This window comes from Heliangelus exortis, chromosome 1 (assembly GCF_036169615.1).
Source record: "Heliangelus exortis chromosome 1, bHelExo1.hap1, whole genome shotgun sequence".
NCBI lineage: Eukaryota > Metazoa > Chordata > Aves > Apodiformes > Trochilidae > Heliangelus > Heliangelus exortis.
Window position 1 is genome coordinate 133,985,614 of NC_092422.1, and position 22,316 is coordinate 134,007,929.

The following is a 22,316-nucleotide window of genomic DNA, read 5'->3' on the forward strand; positions in this document are numbered from 1 at the left end:
CCTTCCCAACAGGAAGAATTGGTGTTTGGTTCTGCTCTAGGCTCCTATTGATGGCTACTCATTCCAAGACACCTCCTCAGTTGTTCCACAACTTTTTTGTGGATTCACATGGTGGTCTGTGCCAGCAACAAATCCAAGTTAAAACCAAACACATTCTTTATTTTTCTGAGTTGTTTTTAATCCCAGTCAGTGTCTAGCTTGTCCTGCTGAGATCCTTAGGCCAGCAGCTGTACCAGCTCGCACTGATGCCAAAAGAGATGAATTGATAGCAGCACCCTGCTTAGAGACCAGAAGGTAATTGCATTTCAGCTTTGGTAACACCCAATTATCACTTAGTTCCTAATATGCAAGGAGTTCAGGGGAAGGCATACATTGTGGTGCCTGGGCACTACTCTCTTCTCTCAGGCTCTCCAGAGATACCAGGCACCCTGCAATACCTCACTTCCCTAGACAGAAGGGCCTACACACACACACAAAAAAAAAAACCACCAAACCCCAAACCAACCAACTAAACACAAACCAAAATCCCATGCCAAATAAATATAAAAATTAAATAAAAAATCAAGTTGGCAGGCACAGGAGACACGGCACAAACACTGCTGGTCACTGGCAGCACCTATGGTGAGAGCAAGTGCAGCAGCAGTGGAGGAACCCTGTCAAAAACACTAAAAGTGGGACTTGGTAGAGCTGTGCCACTTATGAACAGTAACACTTTTATTGCTCCATAGTGGAAATTATTGCTATATCCATTAACTTTGTGAAAAGGGATGAATGGAGCTTGAGCTGAGAATTGTAGTGTGCTTTCTCTGTCCATTCCCCGCAGAACACCCTGCAAAACCAGAGGGAGCCATTCATGGAGGCTTTTGTGTAAGGGTAGAGGCTGTAGTGCAGGACTATGATTGTAGCAAATTCTTTATTTCCACAGGTGATACAGACTCAGAACAATAGCAATTCAACAAAATAACTAGGGGTAAAACCTGCAATCTCATGAAGCTCTATACAACCCTCTTTTCCTCTCAGCTCTACCCTTCCACAAATCATATTCCATTTATTTCCCGCCTGCAGCATATCATAACAAACAAGACAACATCTGTGATCTGATGCTAGCAAAAAAACCAGGGATTCAGTTGGTAACAGCTCTTAATATACCACTAAAGTACATCCATACTCTTGTAACTGGTTCAACATGAAGCATATTAAAAAAATAATCCAAAACCACACTATGCTTCTACAGGATTCTTGTGAGTGCTGGTGATTGTAGCAAAGTTATTTTCAGTAATGAGCTAAAAAATACACCAACTCAAGTAATTTTCAGAAGGCCTAAGTTACCCTGAAGTTGTATGCTGCATGGTGGTGGCAGCCAAGCACCCTTGAGCAGTGACTCAGCAAAGCCATGGCAGGGAGGCGCAAGGCACCTATAGTCACTGGTACAACTGGGTACAGATGCTGTGGTGACCTTTAAGCCATCCTGATATAACTCAGTACATACATATTCCTATGCTTTTCACAGAATGTGAGTAAGATCTGGGGCATATGCTGAGGGTAACATGCAGGATAAACTGCTTGGAACAGGCTAAGGAAATGAAACCATGCTAATACAGGGAACATGGGCAATCCTTAACATTTCAAACTCTCCGTTTATACATATACCAACACTGCACACACATTCTGCCTTCCAGCAGGAGGGAGGGCCTAGGAGGATCAAGAGTTTTGTTGTTCCCTTTCTCACCCAGGCTGCTGAGCTCAGAAGAGTTATCAGTTGATGTCTCCCTGTAAATCAGAGCCTTATAAAGCCTGGGTGACTCCCTTCTGTCTTCACAGACAATTTAACTTCCATGCCAGTGCCTCTGGGACACAACTCTCCAAGCTTGAAGAGACAGAGCACCTGAGGCTGAGAAAGCTGCAGGAAAGCTAACATAGGTAAGTAAGCAATGGTACTTACACTACTTCTTCATTAAAAGCTTACAAAGTTTTAATTGAAAAGCCAGACATTAATAGGCATTATTTAGGATACCTGATTAATATTTCTTGAGCTGAATTAAAAGTTAATTCAAAAAGTCAAAAGGATAAAGACAGGTTTTTGTGCTGATGTGGTTGATTTTTGCACATTGTTCTTGTTTTCTTTTTTTGTTGTTTTGTATTTGTTTGGGGTTTTTGTGTTCCTTTTTTTAAGCAGGAAAAATTGCAATAAAAACTGAATGACATTTAGGACAATTATCTTGATTCATCTACAGATGTGACCCAGAAGCAAAGCTCCCACAGACAGATTAATTCAGGACAGGACTGAACATATGGAAGGATTTTTAATAACCTGAGGCTTTATATAAGCCCCACATTTTAGATTTAACTGTAAATAAGGAATGTATGTAAGTTCTTCTTTATCTGCTTTGTTTATTGTAAGCAGATAGTCTACTGCTCCAGACCAGAAAAATCAGAGTTTCTCTTCTTCAAATCCAGGACAGGAGACTTGTGAACTTGGAGTGCTTCTCCTCATCCGGCATACTTGCAGAACCATGTCATGAATATCTAGAGAAGCAAGAGTAACTCCCTCAGCGCAGCACCCTGCCACTCCTGATCCCAACCACTGCCACTTGAGGGAAGAGTTGGTACAAATCATGGTGAGAAGGAGAACAAGACAGTTCCCTTTTTGGCTAGAACTCAGCAAGGATAGTCTACAGCACATGAGGCTGTCTTGAAGAGATCTGTAGAGGTGGCATACCTAAGGAAAGAGCTCCAGAAGTCAATCACTGTCCTCAGCCTCTGTGGTTTTGAACTGTAGAAATTTTCCACAAGATTTCTACAAGTGACAGAAAGTACTTCTAACAAATGTGCCAGACTAGTCCTAAGGATAGGTTATAGCTAATATGTTACATGGTGAGCTACACTAGACAGCTGTAAACCGGTAACAAAATAATGAAAAAATATCTGAAAGGTCTTCTAATAAGCAGAACCTAGCAGTCTGAATTCAGCAGTCCTACCAGTGTCAGTTTTCTGAACTTGGCTGAAAACCATTCTCAGGATTCAGAACACTACCAGCCTTTCACTTATAGCATGAAATTACTACTTAAAAAAACCTGTCAAGTTTCAATTATGATTTAAAGACAGCAAATATGACCCCAAAAAAAAAAAAAAAAAAAAAAAAAAAAGACCAGGAACTTGACTCTCTTTATGGCTAAACTATTTCTCATAGTTCTTTAATAGGTCTGTTATTGTGTATGATATAGAAAAGCAACTCATAAAAAACTCATCTCCAAAGATGCTAAAAAGCCCCTAGAGAAGCTGCACAGCCCAGCAAGCCACCCATACAGCCCAGATCTTGATTTTGTCCATTAGAAGTAAAAATTCCATTTACAGTTACGAGAGGAGTGCCACTCTGTGGGAAAAAAAAACCTCAGTTCCCTTGTCCTCCTTTTTCCACATGCAACTAAACAGACCCACATGAAATCCCTGAGAAAAAGAGCACTTTGAGGTACAGAAGAGCAATCTTTAGCATGATAAAAAATTCAATACACTCAACACAGCTAGGAGGTTTTTTTAGGCAAGTGTACTGACTTTATGCTGTAATATAACCTGGCAGAGAGAAAACAAGATTCAGTCGTTACTTTCTGACACTGACAGCGTCACAGCAACAATACAAGAACGAGGAACCCATCAAACGCATTTGTGCTTTAAATCTATTGTCCGAAAAAAAACAAAAGTCAAGGAGTGATGAACTGGTCTGTGTCCAGGGATGCTAAGACTTCTCCCTCTGGGGAAATAAGCAAATTTCCCATAGTACTAAATCTCCCCAGAACTGGGAATGAGCTTGTCATGTGATTTATAGCTATGATAGAGGAGTGGCTGTGTACTGGTGGAGTTCTGCCTGTGCCAAGGGCTGAGCAGCCAAAGGCTGTGCCCACAGAGGCTCCTGGGATGGGGACAGCTTCCCTCCCACCCCTGCCATGCAGGCTGCAGTGCCACTTGCTCTGTGCCATGCCCCTCTTCAGATCCTCGCTAAGCCAGACCTGATGGCCCTGCCCTATGAGTCCTTCAGAGAAATGGGTTCTAAAAGGGGCAGCTGACAACGCCCAGATCTGGAACAGTACCATAACAAAAAAAAAAAAAAAAGCAAAAAAAAAAAGCTTTCAGGCATTTACTATGGAATTAATCTTTGTGAAGCTGTCTGAGCCAAGAAAAACAGAGCAGATTCTACAAATAGGGTTGTACTTTTTATTAAGGGGGGGGGGAAATTTAAAAAAAAAAAGGAAAAAAGGTCATGTGAACCAAATGAAAGCACACTGATATTGCAGCCACTGTTCTCACCTCTTCCAAGGAATGCTTTGGCTAAAACTGTCTGCAGAAATGACCCTAATTTCTTCCCCTGCCCTCCAACATATCTTCTACTACCTGCAGAGACCCAGCACCAAAGCAACACACTTATCGGTTTAAATTTAAGTAAATTCAGTTATTAAAAGACTACTTCATAAAGACTGATATGAAGTTGTTGGAAGTGAATAAGTAAGATCGAGTGCCTAAAAAATAAAAAAAATCTATTACTGTACCAAAGAAGTTATGTACAAATGAAGTGGATGTTTCATGCCGTGGTCCATGATACAAGCGTAAAGTGCAATTATTTTGAAAGAAAAACTCCTTTCTAGGACTTCTCTAATTAGATTGCCCTTTCTTGCATCTTTACTATATTAAACTTACTTCTCTCTCCCCTAGTGGAGCACATCTCACTATTTCTGCACTGTCATTCTCAAGGCAGATATCTGGACTGCTGCAGGAGGAGATTTTAATTTCCAGTAATGCAAACTGACTGCCTTGCTTCCCCAGGATGACAAGCGCCTCATTACTCTTTTTCTTCTCCAAACTGTTAACAGACTCTAGTACACAGATTATTCAATCACTAACAGCAAAGCAAATGTCAAAACCGGCAGAAAAGCCCAAGACAAAACACTGGAAATAGAAAAGAGTTCTTCTAAGGCTGAGATAATTAACTGCAAACACTATGCATATTTCAAGTAAATTTACTTTTACTCTCTTTGACATGGGGAAATAACTAGTTAAAATCAAACCCAGGGCTGAACACAATGAGACAAGAACCCAGAGAAGGAAGAGACAATTTCAGCTACAGGTAACAAATACAAATACCTCTTACTGAAGGAAGAAATACTGCTAAACACTGATTGCGTGCACTTTACCTCTTTCAAACAAGTGAAAAGCAGTTGAGCTTGTAACATGAATGTGAATCTGAGAAAAAAGAAAAAGCAGCTCGCTCCCAAGTAATCTTACACTTTTTCCTCATAGACATCCCCAGACTATTTCAAAATAGATGAAATCTAACTATGGAAAACAGAAACTGCAGAACTTGAGATAAATTATTTGGGAGAAGGGTGGGAAAGGAAGAGGAAAAAAAACCTTACCAACTGACTGGCCTTACTGTGCACTTTTCCAGTTGAACAAGAATAGCTTCTGATGCAGCAGCTTTCAGCCCTGGGAAGTCAGCAAACAGGGAGAGGAGGTATGAGGAGGGGAGAGAGGGAGGGAGCGAGGGAGGGAGGGGGGAGGGAGGGAGGGAGGGAGGGAAGAGAAGGGGAGAGGAAGAGAAGGGAGAGAAGAGGAGGAAAGGGGAGGGGAGAGTATGTACACTGCATGTCATTTTGTTGAGCCCTAACATTGCTTTTGAGAATGAAGCTACTGCTAACTTCAGCTTGGGAACTGGTTTGTGATGCTTCAAAATAATATGTGAACGAGATCTTAGTACGTCTACTGGGGTTCAAAACAGAGAGTCAGGAGAAAGAAATGCGCGTCCCTGCGTGTGGCTGCACCAAGAACCTGGAATACCAAACACACTTTTTGCTCCAAAAGAGAGATCATAATAAAACTTAGAAGCTGAGAGGGGCAAATGCAAGACAAGCATCCAAACCTGTCACTGCAATTAGTGAAAGAGAGGCTGTCTGAAAGAAAGCAAGGTCTCCTTGCTTTTCTACTGTCCTCCAAACTCAACTTCCATCTACCTGCAAATCAAAGAGATTGTAAACTAGATGGAGTAGTCATTTCATCTCTTCATTCATGCCTCTGTTGCCAGCTGCATCAGAACACAACATGTAGTGCACTGGAAGACTTTCACCCCAAGCAGTAAAACAGACTATGTGGAAGCAGAACCGCATACACTACAGCCAGAATCATAGTATCAAAATATTCTATGCACTTGGACATACAAACATGCCAGCCATTCTCTCACCAACATCCCACTCCCACACTACCATGAGAAGTCAGCTGAATTACAATTTTAGTGCCTAAAGGGAGAATGGGAGGGGAACGCTCATCGTTCCAACACATTATGTCATCACCATATCTCTGCAGAACCGGGATGAAAAATCAAGAAGTCACTTCTCACCTCAGAGGTATCTAGTATCCCAAACCTTCCATCCCTCACAAGCCACACTCATTTCTTGAAATTTACTGCGTAACTGTTGACTTCATCAGCCTTTACACCCTTGAGCTAGCAGTTTTGCTTCTAGTTAACTGTTGTCCAATGTCCTCAATAATATGCTTTCTTGGACCTAGAAGCCTCTGGAGCCCACAGAACAACTTGATGTATGTAGAACCTTGGGAGATTTTCCAGCCGCACTGTGGCTGCACAGCATGACGTGGCAGTGGTTCCGCTGCATGACACAGCTGTGTAAAATTCTGACCAGAGATCCATAGAGGGGCATAGGAAGGCTCAGCAGACCCCTTACCTTCAGCTGGCTACTTCCCTCCTGGCAAAGGTTGACTTCAATCCAAAAAACTGAGGGAATTCCTAAATTATGTGGTGCCAACGGGAGAGAGCCCCAGAGACACTACAGAATTTTTCAGGTCTGGCCCTGAAAAGCTGACTCCTGTGAAGCTCTCCTCTGCTCCTGATCTACAAAAAGACAGACTGTTCTAGTATCTTCTCAGTAAGCTCTTAGCAGCTGTAGAAAAGACTTCTTTACAATGCTCTAAAATAACATAAAAACTGAACCTCTTATTGTCACAGCAACACAATTCACTGGAGACTCCCTGGTTTATACATTGCCCTTATGGCTCTAGCGAAGTGCTACTGACAACTTGATCCAGCACACAGAGCTAAGCAGATGCTTATCTTAAAAAATGCAAAATACTTGCATGACAGCTAGCAGCCTGCCAGGTGGCTCTTCCCTGGACCTTCTCAGAAAACACAAACTCTCCCACCCTCACCCCACACTCCGCTCCTAGCACCGCTTTCTCCAGAACACCATCCCACAGACTCAGAACAAACCAAGCAGTATGATACTCGGTAAAAATGAACATTGTCCTTACAGGAAAAAAAACCAAAATCCGCAATAAAACTATATATTCCCTTCACCCAAGTAAAACCACAAGTCCCATATGTCCCCAACCCATCCCCAAAGCAACTCACAAAGGGTTAGTGCAGCTACATTAATTCAGCTGCAAAGGATTTTCATCACCTTGTCTCTTTCCTCGCCTCTTCTGCTGTTTCAAAAATAGCTCTGGCTGGTTTGCTGTACTGCTTATGTCAGTCTGATTTTATGCCTGACTGGATGTATACAGACAAGCTTGCAGCCCATTAAACACTGGCTGCCCAGATCTGTACCATATATGCACAGTCACACAAACACAAAGCATGTCCCCCTCCCTGAGAGGCTGTGCTAGAAAGCTGCTTGTTTTCACAGGCTTTGCACTGTACTAAGTATGTTTATACCAGGCCTCAAACAGGGGCTACAGAACAGGCTGCAGCTTTTTCTGAGATTAAAGAAGAAAACCAAAACCAACAGAAAAGCAAAAAAAAGCTAATAGCCATCTGCCTCAAAGCAGCTAGTAAGGCCCTCCTCTGCAATGAAAATACTTTGAAATGGGAGTGCATTTATCAAATGACCTAGGGTCATTTGGCTGCATGCAGGTAGTGTTTCTGTCCATTAAAGACAAAACAATCCCTCCTGAAGGCTTTGAAAACTATTATCCATGACTGCATGGAAGAGAAAAGATATAGGAAGGTGCAGATGTGCAGAAATTATGCAACAAACTACTAGAAAAGAATCAGGTAAAGTTATGAAATACGAGCAGCTGCCTGAATGGGATTTTTCATACTAGTACTTTTTAATCACTAGGTTTTCCTGAACAGCTTTTCTTTTTAGAATAAATCAACTTGCTGGAGCCATTTCACTAATCCCAGATTAACTCCATTCAAATCTGGCAGTCTTCCCAAACCCAGTAATATAAAACTCAGCCTCCTTTAGCACTGTTATACCTTCAAGACCCAGCTCATCAGCTGTGAGATGCCTCTGTGATATATTTTTAAATGGAACCTCTCAGAATGACATGACTCAGGAACATTGGTTACCATGACTTGACAGATTCCACAAGGAAATGCAGCACAAACGAACCTTGATTGCTCATTCTATCTGTTTCTCTACAGCTATAAAATCCAATATACATTAGCTACTTTATACTCATTATAAAAATAAATTAGTAGATACTGACAGTTCTGCATGAAGTTCTCCCCAATTACTTATCTGTTAAAAAAACCACTCTGAAAATTAAGAAGAAAAAACCTCACATATACCATTTTCCAGCATCCACCAGAACATGAAGATAATATCACAAAGACGAGCCTCTCAGGCACAGTATCTCGTTACGGGTGTTTGCTTCTACATGCAATTCCATATGCATATTAACAGGAAAGAACATGCAAGCAATCTCACCATACAGAAACAAATCAGCATATTAACACACATTGTATGAAAACTAGCTATTATTTGACATCTAAGGTCCTCTTCAATTTCAAAGGCAATCCAACAAATGAGACATGTAGAGAACTGGAACAGACAGCTTAGGGAAACTGTTGAGTCTAGTCAAAGACATCTCTAATGTGTGAAACGAATGGGCAAAAATAAGTGCTGCCTTGGGGCAGAAAGGTGAAACTGATGACTACCCAAGATCCCTTTCCAACTATATGGTCCTAAATTCCTGGGTTTTGATTTTGGGTTTTTTTTGTGTGTGTCTGTGTCTTATTGTTTTTTATGGAAGGCCAGGGCAATCTTTTTCTCATCTGCTTACCTCTAGCAACCTCTTAGCTTTCACTACCGTTTGGACTAGAATAACACTTAGAAATACACATTAAACAAAGTATGAAATTTAAACATTGTCTTCTTACCCATCCTCCCTGTTGAATGATATAGTCTGCAGAGTAGTCTTCTAGATATGTCACTCCGAAGTTCACAAGTGCACTCAGTGGTTCCTGGCCCCGTCTGGTTAACTCCATCAGAAATTGTTGTAGCAGAACCAGGGGTACCAAGACCTCCAAAAAAACAAGAATTGTGAATAAATACAGAAATAATTATTAAAACTACTGTGTAGGTAAAACGGAAGAATTTATATGGTCCACAGAAAGGTTTTGAATCAACAAGTCCAAAGATAGAGGTGACTACACACTTCATTTTTGTGAAGACATGAGGCAAAACCACAAGACAATTCAGTAAGAAAGAAGCTCTTCATCTGATAAGCAAAACACACAGCCTAGCTTCAGAGTTTCACAGAACAGGACTGCAGAGCTTTCTTAAGCCCCATTTTTTTCCAGCAAAAGATTTGGTAAAGAAGAACACTTCCAGAACTTGCTGCCTCAAAAGTGGAAGGAAACATGGAACAATATAAATAGTTAGTAGAGATATGCATCCCAATTGTATTAAAACAGCAAACTCAAATACATTGTGAATAGTTCATACTCCTCCCAGCAGCATAACATTATAAGACATATTTAAAATTACAATTACAATCCTTTCTCCACATTAAACTCTCCCTCCCATGCTAGATTTAACACATATAGAATTCCTTTCCTCATCTCCTACTCCCATTTTTCCTCCTAAACCTTTTGTCTTTAACAGAATGCTCAACCTTAACCCCAATGCGAATTGCTCTGAAAGCTGTAAGACTCTGTGAACCCACCTGCTTTGTATTATACAGTTCTAGACACTTCCTTCTGAAACCATGTTTTTGTTTGCCTAAACAACATGTAGTTGAACTTTTAAACTCTGAATTTATTCTCCTAGAGCTCTCAAGTGGCCCTCTGGGCAAAGTTTATATGCAGTACTTTGCCAAGGCCAGGAAATTAATATGAACAGAAGCTATTAGCATCTGAAAAAGTGCTATTTTGATACAAAAGAAAAATATTTGTAAGTTTTACTGCACCTACTCTCTATCAACTGCATTGCACACCCATTCATTGTGCAAGTAAGAACAGCGTTTTCCAGCTGCACACGGTAGATGCAGGTTAATATTACTGCTCAAACTGAACTCCAAATGCCTCTTCCCTTACCCAGTCTCCTCCTTCAGCCTGATTTTCTTTTCTGTAAATATTCTTCATTCCTGTTCCCAGAAAGCACACTCCAGGATACAAAACTGGAGGAAGATGAATAGGAAAAGTAGGCTGGGTTTGAGATTTGTACTAAATCATGGTGGAGTCACACTGCAATGGACCACTAAGAACAGGTGAGGCCTTAAAAGTGCTTGCAACCTGATAAATTTAACATGTTCCATCAGATTAACAGCTGAGAAAGTCCAGTACTATGGCAGACAGGTTATAGTATTGTTCTTCGGGGAAGAAAAGTTAACACTGTTAAGTAGGAATGAGCTGGTTAGGGGGTTTTGAGTGTCTTGCAACTGATCTGGACTCAGAGGCAGAAGAGATGCAAGTTTACAATGCACAAACATAAGGAGCAGGTCAAGGTGAGACAAGTGTCAGAAGAAACTCCAGTCTTTTTGCACCAAAAAGAAAAAAGCATGCAGTAAAGACCAGGCATCTTTCAGAGCCTCTGGGCACATCCATGTATCTCTACAGTAGCATGAACATTGAGATCTCAAAATATTTCACGTCTGACAAATATTTGACATTCACTCTAAACTGAAGGCAAGAGAAACAAAGACTGCCTAGGAAACGAAGGGACCTCAAATGTTGGCATATTGGTCACGATTGTTGCCATCTTTCTTTGCAAACTTAACTATCTAATCCATCTATTCTTCCCAAATCTAGCAAGCCTCTTCAGGCCTCAGGAGTAAAGGACCAAATTCAAAATCTAATATCCAGACCAACAAACACCACCTGGTTTTCCTTTCCTGCTGAAATTATCAACACTTCTACCTTTGAGATGAGTAGGAACAGGTACATCTTGGCATGATACTGTCCCTAGAATCAAGAAAGAAATTATCCTCACACTAATTATATAAAGGTGAACAACAGCTTTCTGTACATAATAGCAATTGTGTGGATAGTGATGAGATTTAACTAAGACCTAAGTAAAATACAGCCTTGGCAATTCAAAGGAACTGCAGTTCCCTCCACCAGTACGCCTGGGAAGGAATGCTAGAGGCTATTTATATTCTGACTGAAGAAAAACAGACACAGTATCAAGCACAGCATGCCAGAAAATAGTTGGCAGGAGAAAACTTCTAGGGAATCATTACAAAAAACCCCTTTGCTACTAGAATGTTTCTGATTAATTTTGTAAATGAAAGTTTTCTGTCAATTATACTATCACGAACCCACAGTACAATATTACAAATTTAAATGTACGCAAAAAAAATTACAAAGAAAGTTCTGACTCTTTGAAAAATTTATATCCAAAGTAATTGTCACTTCTGTGTACCTTTTGACTCTTTCAATATGAAATTAATCTAATTACACTAGACTATTTTTTACATTTTTGTTGTATTATTCTTAGGTTTCTTTAATTAATCAGTAAAAACAGGACTTGGAGATGACTGCTGACCTACTCATCATTTCAGTTGGGTCTCAGTATCAGTATTTAATATTCTTTTATTTGGTTGCACAGTAGTGGGATTATGTATTTTGGTGTATGTATGTAATATTCAATTTTAAGCAAAAAGTATTAAAACTCAACTTGAAAAGGTTTTGTTTTGCTTTGTTTTAATGAAAGTCTTACTTAAAAATACAAAGTGAAGACAACTCCTTTTGTTTACAGAATCCAACATCATGCCTATTATTTTCACATCACCATTTCTGAGAAATACACTAAGTAATTTCTTTTCCTGACTTTTTTTACAGAGAACCACTGTTTTCTAATGTCTGTGCACTTTGCCTCTGTGGGATGCTAATGTAAGAACTGATGTTCTTAGGTATCAGTTTACAGTATTTCCTCATTGGGATGAACATTCACATTTTTGTGACTGAACACATTCCTTTACATCCCATGCACCAGTCAGTTAACCAAATGTCTTCAGCAGTTCAAACATACCATTGAACTCTAGAAAAGGTTCACATTTTTAAGTGGAAAAACCAGCCATATTTAGAAATTTCTTTCTCTGCTCATGCTAATATAATGAAAAGGTTCTTTGAAAACTGGTATGACTAAAATCATAGAATCACAGAATATCAGGTAGGAAGGGACCTCAAGGATCATCTGGTCCAGCCCTTCTATATAATTGTTTATGTGAGATGTCTCAGCACCTTGCTGAGCTGAGCCTAACAACACCTTCCCAGGCAGATTAAGCCTTTGTCCACATTCTACTTCCACCCAGCTAGCCAGTCAGGTAATCCCAATACCTTCCAGAAGTATCTGCTTACCTGTGCACCATGTCTCACGCACACATTAACATGAAGGGCAATTTGCAAAGACTCTTTTGCGAGAGATCCTGGGACTTACAGGAATCAGGGTAGGTCTCTCTAACTGCATCATATTCAATATATTGAATAGGTGGAGCTTTTATATGTACACATAAATTATAATACTCACCTACAACAGCAAAGTCTCAGAATTTAAAGGTGAAATTTTATACAAGTAGTTTATAGGCTACTGAAAGCAAAAAACATCCTGCTGTGCAAGATACCACTACTAAGCATAATAGCTACAGCTCGTTGGCAACTGAAAATACATTTCATCTTCTAGGCTCAGGGGTTTTATTTCCTCTAGTCTGGATAAATTCACACCCTTGATTACATGAAATTCTATCTGTGGAAAGGCATTTCCAAATTTTAAATCCTTTGACATCTGCCACAGCTATTGTACATCTTCAATTTCTGCTCCTCCCAAGGAACCAGAGGGTATGCCAAGTCCATGAGCATATAACAGGGAATGATTTCTTATTCTGTTCAGCTAGCCCAGCTAGCTGAATAGTTTTATTATTATTTAATCACAAGAGGAAGTAAACTTCATTCTCCTGATAGGCAATTAAAGCATATACCAGATTTTCACAAGCTTGAGGCCAGCACAGCCTCATTTTCCTGCTGTATGCCTGCTAATTAGACCTAATGCTCTGCCTATTTATAGGTACTTTTAAATTCTATTTTTCTAACAGCTTCTTCCTTACAGTGAAAAGTAAGTTAGGTTGGAGGAAAGATACCTCAGGTCTCTTCTGTAACAAAATACAATTCTGAGAAAGATGATGGAATTTAAGAGGAAATTAAACCAACACAGATGTATTCTATCCCCTCAAAACAAGTATTATTAACGGAACTGCCAGGCATTCAAGCTACCACAAAACCAATACAAACAGATGCTGTATTCTACAAAATTTCCATTCCAGTTTGCTTGTGGACTCTAAGTTTCGTAGCAACAAATGTTACAGGTACACAAAGGTGATGACAAAGCCATCATCTAGATGATATTCTCAGTCATGAGCTGATGAGGACCAAAACATACTAGCCACAGGGGCTGCCCAAATGTAGCAGCCATGAAGGCTGAATCGTAAAACCCCAGATGCAGCTGATCCACCTAGCTAGGGTTGTATCTTCAAGGGGGGTGTACCCATAGCATATGGAGAGGCAGTAGGCAACTGACAAGCTCCATCCACCTCCTTCCTTGCCAGCTGAGCCCCAATGACTGATTTTATGCCTGCTTTTAATTTTCACCAGCTTGATAATTTTCAAAAACCTTTCTGATAATCAGATTTCATGGTTGTTTAAACTAAAATCCTATGAATCACAATGGTAAATGGAAAACTCACACACACCAATTATAATTGATGGAGCTATGGGCAGTAACTTGTCAAGCAATGTTTAATAAACTGCTTTAGAAGTGCCCACACCTTGGCTAGATGATCAGTTTCTTAAGTAAGCAGGAAAATCTAATTAAGAAAAAACAATTATGGGAAAAAAAGTCTTGTTCTATTTTAAATTTAAGACTAAATTTTAAGTCTCAGTTTGTGATTAAATTTGCTAAGTTATTCCATTCTTTTATTGGTTTTCTGATGCCTGCTCAACCCAGAGAATGATTAAGATCATAAATTTGAATGAGTAATGAAAGATGAATCTAGGAACAGTAATTCTACTCATTGTACATTAAGAGTATTATAAGGCAATTCACTTACAAATTTGCATTTGATTTTAAAAAGAAGCTTTGTATCATTTGAGATAACTACTCCTGAAACCAAGGCCTTTTACACACACCTTATGTTTCCTGAAAAATTTAAATACTGTGAATATGCTATCTATTCTTATATTCACCATGCTTAGCACTTTTTTTAACATATATTTTTGCATATATTTTGAACCTGAGATGAGGGCAAAGAAAAAGTAGAGAAATATTACAAAAACATCTATCTCAGAAGTCATTGCCAGACTGCTAAAACAATAAATCTCTCTTGGAAATTAAAAAATATTTAGTGTAAAAAAAATTATGTAAATTTATTTCAATAAACAACTCTAACTTTTCTTTTTACTATAATAAAACAAGACTGACCCAATACTTCCACAGGATAATTTCTGGCTAAACTATCTAAAAACTACATATTGTGTCCACAACTACAATTCTGACAATGAAAATAAATTTCATACTAATGCTAAGTGGGTTCTTTTTCTTCTTGCTCCTCTATGAAGCATAACTGTACCTAGTAAAAAACAGTTTGGACACTAAGTAAATGCAAGTGATACCAAAGTGAAAGTCACTTATTTAGTACCTTGTTCCACCCACTGGCATGAGCAGCTGTCTCTTGTGTGCACTCTCGATATTCTTGATATGTCACTGGCCTGCAGAAGTTAAACCAACACTGAAAGTTATAAAAGGAAACAAAAGAATAAGAATAAAATAAAATTCTTGGTTTCCAGAGAACAAAATATTTTCATATTTATTACAGCTACTAAATTTCAAGAACTTGTGTTTCAGGACATAAAACACCAGCACCAGAGAGGATCAGGGAGCTATCACCTTCTCCCTGTTACACAGTTTTATATAATTAAGTGAATTTCATAATAATTTGGCAGTATACAACTAAAAGGACACTACATAAGTAGGTTATCTGATATGGTACCAAAATTTCTAAGCTCCTGCATACAATTTTTTATAATACTTTAAAGATACAAAATTCCATTAAGAAATCCACATGTAAGATAGACGTAAAGTAAGACAGAGTAAAATTTTTAAATAGTATGGGCTATGAACCAAGACAGGCTGATTGATTGCATTACCATTATTTTACAGTTGAAGCCTTTATTTGCTATAAACAGCACTTTTGATTATAAAATGCCCTTCGTATATCAGTAGATCTGTCTATTTCAGATTCAGCACATCTCCACTTACCTTAATAGGGATGATGACAATCCCATCCTCCATACTCCTTTCCTCTAGGATCAGACACTAAAATCTTTCTGCCAAGTAACAGAAGAATATGCCCTGCTTCAAAAGCAGTTGTCCTGAGCCAGATAATGACAAATGGCAAGTTCAGACTTTAGTTTAAGGGTAACAGTGGTGACTGGCACCGGGTAGAAGACTGCTTATTGAATTCCAAGAACTTGTCATGATCTAGCTACCTACTGTACCACAAGATACTTGTTCATATTTATATAAAAGAAGAGGATATTACAAGCAAAATAAATATTGCATCACATAACACTAGCAAACACAGGTAAAAGAACAGACTTTATATGTATGTGTGTATTTGTATATATATAAAAATACATAGAAGGAAAACATTTTCCTACAGAAAACACATAAAGCCTAGACCATCAGGCTACTCTCAAGATAGAAACACTTAATTTTCACACCTCACCCAAGACACAGACTCAGATAGCTATTTGCTAATGCTGCATTTCTGTAATTGTCCCCAAAGCAGCACCTTCCAGCTCCAGCTCTGTACAAATACATTTTGGAGGTCATGCAGAACAGTCAGAAATAACTCACATGGATCCATTAAAATCAGGCTAGTAATTTATAATACAAAAAAAATACAGTGGTCATAAAGCATCTTGCTATCATCCTTTCAGAGAAACTCTCCCTCTCATCTTGAGACAGACAGCCAACAAACCTTTAGCTCCACTATTAATTATAAGGAAAGGAAGTTAATCAGGTTACAGCCTAGCATTCTTTAAATTGACAATGACAACTGGCAACTGCCAGTTTTACCAGCAGCTCAAACTAGTAGTCCCAGAAGTGCAATGACAAAATGAGTAAAATTTTAGAACCTACATTACTGCAAAGACCATATACCACAAAGAAGTATTTACACATTACAACACAAAACAAAAAAACAAAACCAAAACAAAACCAGCTAGCCAGATAAAGGAATGTTGGAGAAGAAAGAAATGCAATAAAAAACGTATCCCCATCTTTAGCATTTCACTACTGGTCATAACAGAACAGGAAATACCTTCCCTTGGAAAAAGCAAATGGGAACTCACTTGCTAAGCAAGCTCTGCAGTGCTTTGTGCAGATGGTCTTGCAATTCCTGGGATACTTTCTCCCCCAGATGAGCCAGGCAGTCTTCTATTGAGCTCTCTGGATTGGCAGGACTGAACACTGGGGAAGTGTGGCAGTCAAATCCTGTAGTGGTAAATGCTGAGAGAAGAAAGTACACAAAATAAAATAAGAACCTCATAAAAGAACAAAAACTGTCTCAGATTTCTTATTGAACCAGTTAACACAGTGTATGTAAGAAAGAAAGAAATCACAACTTTATAGGCCAAGGATGGCATGAACAAATTGTAGGAGAATAAGTATGGCCCAAATATATTTTGCAAGTGGTACTTACAAGCCATAGATGACTTTGTACTATATTTTCCCTCCAGCTCTTATTTCACAAGTGCATCCTAACCAGCAAGTTAGATGTGCATCTATCCTCAATTTTAAGCTGATGACAACTCTGATATAGGAGCAAGAGAGCCTTTTTTCCATGGTAAAATTTGCCTGCATGTGGCTATATATACATCAGTGCTAGCGCATAATTTTTTTAAATGATATTTTGATCATTTCCTTCTCAGTTTAAAACATGCAAAATAAAGACTGCTTTCAATCAATCCCTTGCTGGGAAAACTATAAAAAACCCCACATCTCTAGGTCAAAATACGTCATAAAAAATAAACCAAAGTGAGAAATTTGATGGTTTAAGTCAACACTCCCCTGAATGCTAGCTGCTGAGGAATGTTTTCACTTGTGTCATCAAGTGGAGCAGCTTAGGAGCAGCTCAAGAGCTCTGCTTACATTTCATAGTTTATAGTAGCCTACTAAAAGTTATTAAATTGTTTGCTTTGGTAGACTCCACCGCTCCAAACAGTAAAGTTTAACTATTTTACATCAAGTGACTATGTGTAGAAATCTTGTGGGGGAAGGAGGGAAAAGACTTTCCATTTTTCCAAAAATCTCTTTACTAGAGTACCTGGTACATATTAGCCACCACTATAGTGCATAGAGATTATCAACCGAAACGGGAATATCTGAAGAGCACCTTCCAAGATTTCTTCATCAAGACGCTTTAGCTCCTCATCGATTTCTATTTTAATCTTCTCCAAAGCCTCTTTCTCTGAAGCATGTTGTGCCACAAGCTGTTGTTGAGCCCCTAAAAGAAACAGAGAAACTATTCAAATGTAGTAACACAAATAAAGTAACTGCAAAGGAGTTCAAGGTGGAAGTTTTATTTCAGAAAGCAACATATAAAGTATGATCCTTTAAGTGCACTTATTATGAAAGTTTTACTGTATGATCCCAGAAGCCCATAAAATTCTGGCCTATTCAAGACAGAACAGGTGTTTTAAAAAAGAGTATTAATAAAACAACAACAAAAACCAAAACACAAAACAAACAAAAAACCCCACACCACCAAAAAGAAAAACTATAAAGCCACTAACAAAACATGTAACAGCTTTATGCAGCTTTATGAACAAACTAATTACAAATTTAAGACCAACATCAAAAAAAAGGCATATAATCAGTCATTAAAACTAATACAATCATTATCAAACCACACCAAAACAAAGAAGGCATAAGCTTTATTTTTAATGAGAAAATATAAAATTGACATTGATGCCTACAAAATGTACAAAAAACATCAGAGCAACTGTGTAACAACATCAGTGAAGAATTCAGAAATGTATTAACTGTGCATTATTTTGTTTTTCATAAGGAGTCCATAGTCCATAATGAAATAATTTAAGATCAAGTTCATAAGTAACGACAGAGGCAAAGAACCCCAGAACTATTAGTCAATTGTTAATTCTCATCTCCTCATCAAGTAACTCAGGAATTTCAAACGACTGCATATCCCCAGAAGTATACATGCCTGGTTTGGGATGCAAATGTGTGCTGACCTTACATATTTGGTAACAAGAAATACTTTCACTTATTCAGGATTACATAAGACTCTCAATCATCTCAATATTTTGCTGTAGCAAGAGAGAGACACAAAAACATTTCCAAAAAAAAACAAAGGTACTTAAAACATTTGAATCTTAAAAAACTGCCTACTGAATGTCAGTCTTTCGAATATAAGGCAAGGTTACTCATGTAAGTGCTTTATGAGAAAGGTACAAAGTGAAAGACAAGATGTCTGGGATAGAGTTCAAGTTCCAAACTCCTGCTATTTAGCAGCTTTTCCTTTGATTTTGCTCATCTTTATTTCTTCCATAAGCTTTCAAGCATGCCTTCAAATTGCATTCTTAAAACACACTACCTGTGTTTTCCACAGGAAACTGTTCCATTAACTGCTGTCTTTTTTTTCACCAAACATCACTGAATCAATAGCCTCCCACTATCTTCTTCCTTTATTTAACTTAAAATGTTCTACTTAGAGATAAAAAGGATCTCTGTTATACCCACACAAATATAAAAGTGAATTTTATGTCAACTTACTCCTGAGACAAATAAATAAACAAATGAAATCAACCACAAAACTTCTCTTTGACAAGAAATTCCCCTTCCAGCAATTCCCTTCTCTAAGTTTCGGGTGAATCACCACTCACCATTAGCCCTGCATTCTGCTACTTTCAGCAGTATCAGTGAATGGGTTACCCAAAACACATTTTCTTAGCTCTCTTACTACCAAGCATTCCTCCTTAGAACTCTTCTTTGGGAACTTCATGTTCTCTCGTGACCATGATTGAAACATTGTCTTCCTGGTTGGAAGAGACCTCGAGAGATCACTGAGTCAAACCCCTTGCCTGTTATCTTTGTTTAGTTTCTATTTAATTCTTCTTTAATTCACTTTAAGCGTTCTATCACCTTCCTCTTTCCTCCATTATGGATACACAGTATCACTAGTTTTCATATCTGATTGTGTGAAAACCATAAAAGCAACAACACTATTGACACACACAAAAAGTATATATAGTAAAACACACTGCCTATTTTCTCTACTTAAAGAAAACACTACACAATCAGTTTGCCAGGTCTCCTACATTTGAAAAATAAGTTAAAAATCCATAGACTCAGCCTGCTCATTTCATGCAAATCCTTAAAAACTCAGCACTCATTAGCTACCTGTGAGACAAAATCTTTCTAAACCAATGTTCAACTCAATGTATATGTTTACATTTATTTATGTGAACACTTTAAAGGAACAACAGATAGACAGTTTAACTCCATTTAACCTAACCACACAGTTAGATCATCACCACCATGTTTGGACTAACTTTGCTTAGCTTCTTAAATCCCTTCTCAAACATCCTCTTCTTTGCCACTCTGAACAATAAATTCCAGAGAGGAACAAAATGTTCCTCCTTTTGGTTAATGAACAGATGCTCAATAATGACCTGTCAGTCCCTTTAAGGTCACCTCTTTGAATGACCAAACCACCACTTCACAGTCAAGTGCAACAAGTATATGCAAGCCCAAATTCCTATTTTAACCTGTGCTTCACCCTGTATATGGAAGGCATGAGGGTATTCAGAAAAGCACCCGTTCTCACGGGACTAATGTGATGATGATCACACATGACAAGCTGTCATACTTGATAATAAGTCACCCGGAAAATGGAAGGAAGAGAAATTCCATTGCTGCCAGCATACAAAAGAGCTGTTTAGATAATCAGTGCTGCAGCCAATGGTCTCCATCTCGTAACACCCACAGCTTTGCAGCAGCTGCTGATTCCAATAGCACCTGATTATTCAGTTGTGCCAGAACATCAAAAACCTACCCATCCCAGAACAGTGACTTTGCACTGTTTATTTCCCTAATTATCAATGGACATCAGCTTTCTGCATCTCCTGTACATTGATAACTACTAACAAAAAATCAAACCCAATGTTGGAGAATGGCATGTTCCAATAGCAAAAGTCCTAAGCAAGACGTATCTTTTTCTCCATTAGACAACTCCCAAGACAGTTTGTAAATCAGTAGAATAAAACAGTAAAAAAAGCTTCTAGTAGAAGAAAACGTATTTTCACTGTTCTGTAATGCAAATGGTCACACCAGAAATGGTAGCTGAAAGATCCATAAGCACTGAATTATTTCCTATGCTGTAAAAAAACGGGTTTGCCTATTATAGGCCTTTGGTACCAAAGGCACAACCGCAAAGTGATAAAAATATAAGAAAGCTCTTTACAAACATGTTTATCTGTTTCTTTAAATGAAAAGTATATCCATTACTCCAGCAAACTCCAGAATACAGATTGCGACACATAGACATAGACATTGATTTGAGAAATGTTTAAAAAATAAGTTCTTTGTAAGCCGTAAGAAGTTTTTGCTTACAAGAAACTAAAAAATTGCAAAATATGAAGATCCAAAAAGAGATGAGAGGTGGCCAACTAGCAGTCAGGTTTTTTTGTTGGCAGAGAGGAGGCTCAGATAAGTGGGAATTTACATTACCTGAGGGACCAACTCTTTGTTCTCTGAGTCACACCCCAAAAACTTCCTTTCCTTGCCAGAGTTCAGGAAATAGCAAATAGCTCTGTCATTACCACGAAGTAGATTGGTCTGACCTACAACATGTACCTTTTAAGCCAAAGTAGGCATGTTTTGCCCCAAGAGGAAAGTTTCTAAGGAATGAGTTATTCATCTAAGCAAAAAACACCTCAAAACCTCCTTCATTTCCTATATATCAACAGTAGATACTGTAAAGGTAAGTGAAAAAGGAGTATAAGGAAAACCAAGATATTTTGCAACAGCCACTCCAAGTGTCACCTGGTAACAGAAAATCTTGCAACAACAGCTATACAAACCATGACGGTCAAAGCCATATAAAAGAGCCTTTAGCTTAATCACAATGCATAAAACCCGACTGACCCTGACTATCTGTAGATGCGTTTTCTAACCCAAGCAAGTGAACACATAAACATCAAACCCACTTCTCCCAGTAACCCAGTTCAATGTTTCACAGCTGTAACAAACATGTGTGAGAAAACACTAAAATTCATTGATTGCTGATTACGTACAGCACTTCATACAGCAATTCCATAACAGATAATAAATGATCAAAAGAACTCTGTGCACAATAATTGGATTAAAGTACTGTGGAGAGCATGCACCTCAGGGAAATTGTAGAAGTGTCAAAACCTTGTTCACCCCTTGAATAATTCATGCCACCATGTAACAGTGGCACTAATGATAAGTCTTCCAGATGCTATGTAAGATAAGAGTTTAAGATTTCTCATTCTGTCAAGGAAAACACAAACTACTTTCTTTCACAATCTTCATTATTGCCACAAGCTCAGTGGATGGGGCTAAACCATGGAGAAGAAGATTAAAAAATATACATACATTAGAAATTACTCCTCAATGAAACACAAGGAAGCATTTGCAATACAAATACACCGAACCATAAAATCAAAGTACTTTGACTCACTTAAAAAATAAGTAGTACTGAACAACTGCAGCTGACTGGAAGCTTCTATAATGAGCATGAACTTCAGGATGAAAAACATAGAAATGTTTTCCAATACCTGGTATTTATTTTCTGTGTATGAATCAGTAGTTACAGATAAAACAGTGTTCTGAAAAAAATACTAAGGCATTTCTCCACAATCTAATGAACAGTTAACTGAGAACTTCTACGCAGTTTAAATAATTGTGCTCATCTGTTGCTTCAAACCACATGAACTTCTGCAGATGATATCTTACTGGGCATGTTTTATCAGATTTATCCAATTTTAA

General features: G+C 38.4%; 1 protein-coding gene across 8 annotated transcripts in view; it reads right to left on the reverse strand.

The window, feature by feature from the left end:
* Positions 1–22,316, reverse strand: part of BCL2L13 (BCL2 like 13) — a 39,508-nt gene that overhangs the window by 8,090 nt on the left and 9,102 nt on the right. Inside the window, exons 3-8 of one of the 8 annotated variants that reach the window (XR_011730441.1) lie at positions 17,677–17,787; positions 16,634–16,790; positions 14,917–14,986; positions 9,164–9,307; positions 5,406–5,475; positions 900–2,526 (exon numbers count right to left, since the gene is read on the reverse strand). Coding sequence is in view for 3 of the 8 variants with exons in the window: in XM_071767435.1 (XP_071623536.1) it covers positions 2,491–2,526; positions 9,164–9,307; positions 14,917–14,986; positions 16,634–16,790; positions 17,677–17,787 (518 nt within the window). In the remaining 5 variants the exon portion in view is untranslated. Of the gene's footprint in view, positions 1–899; positions 2,527–4,423; positions 4,866–5,405; positions 5,476–9,163; positions 9,308–14,916; positions 15,007–16,633; positions 16,791–17,607; positions 17,788–22,316 lie in introns of those variants that run through there. The other 7 variants (XR_011730439.1, XR_011730440.1, XR_011730438.1 and 4 more) reach the window with 7 other exon arrangements.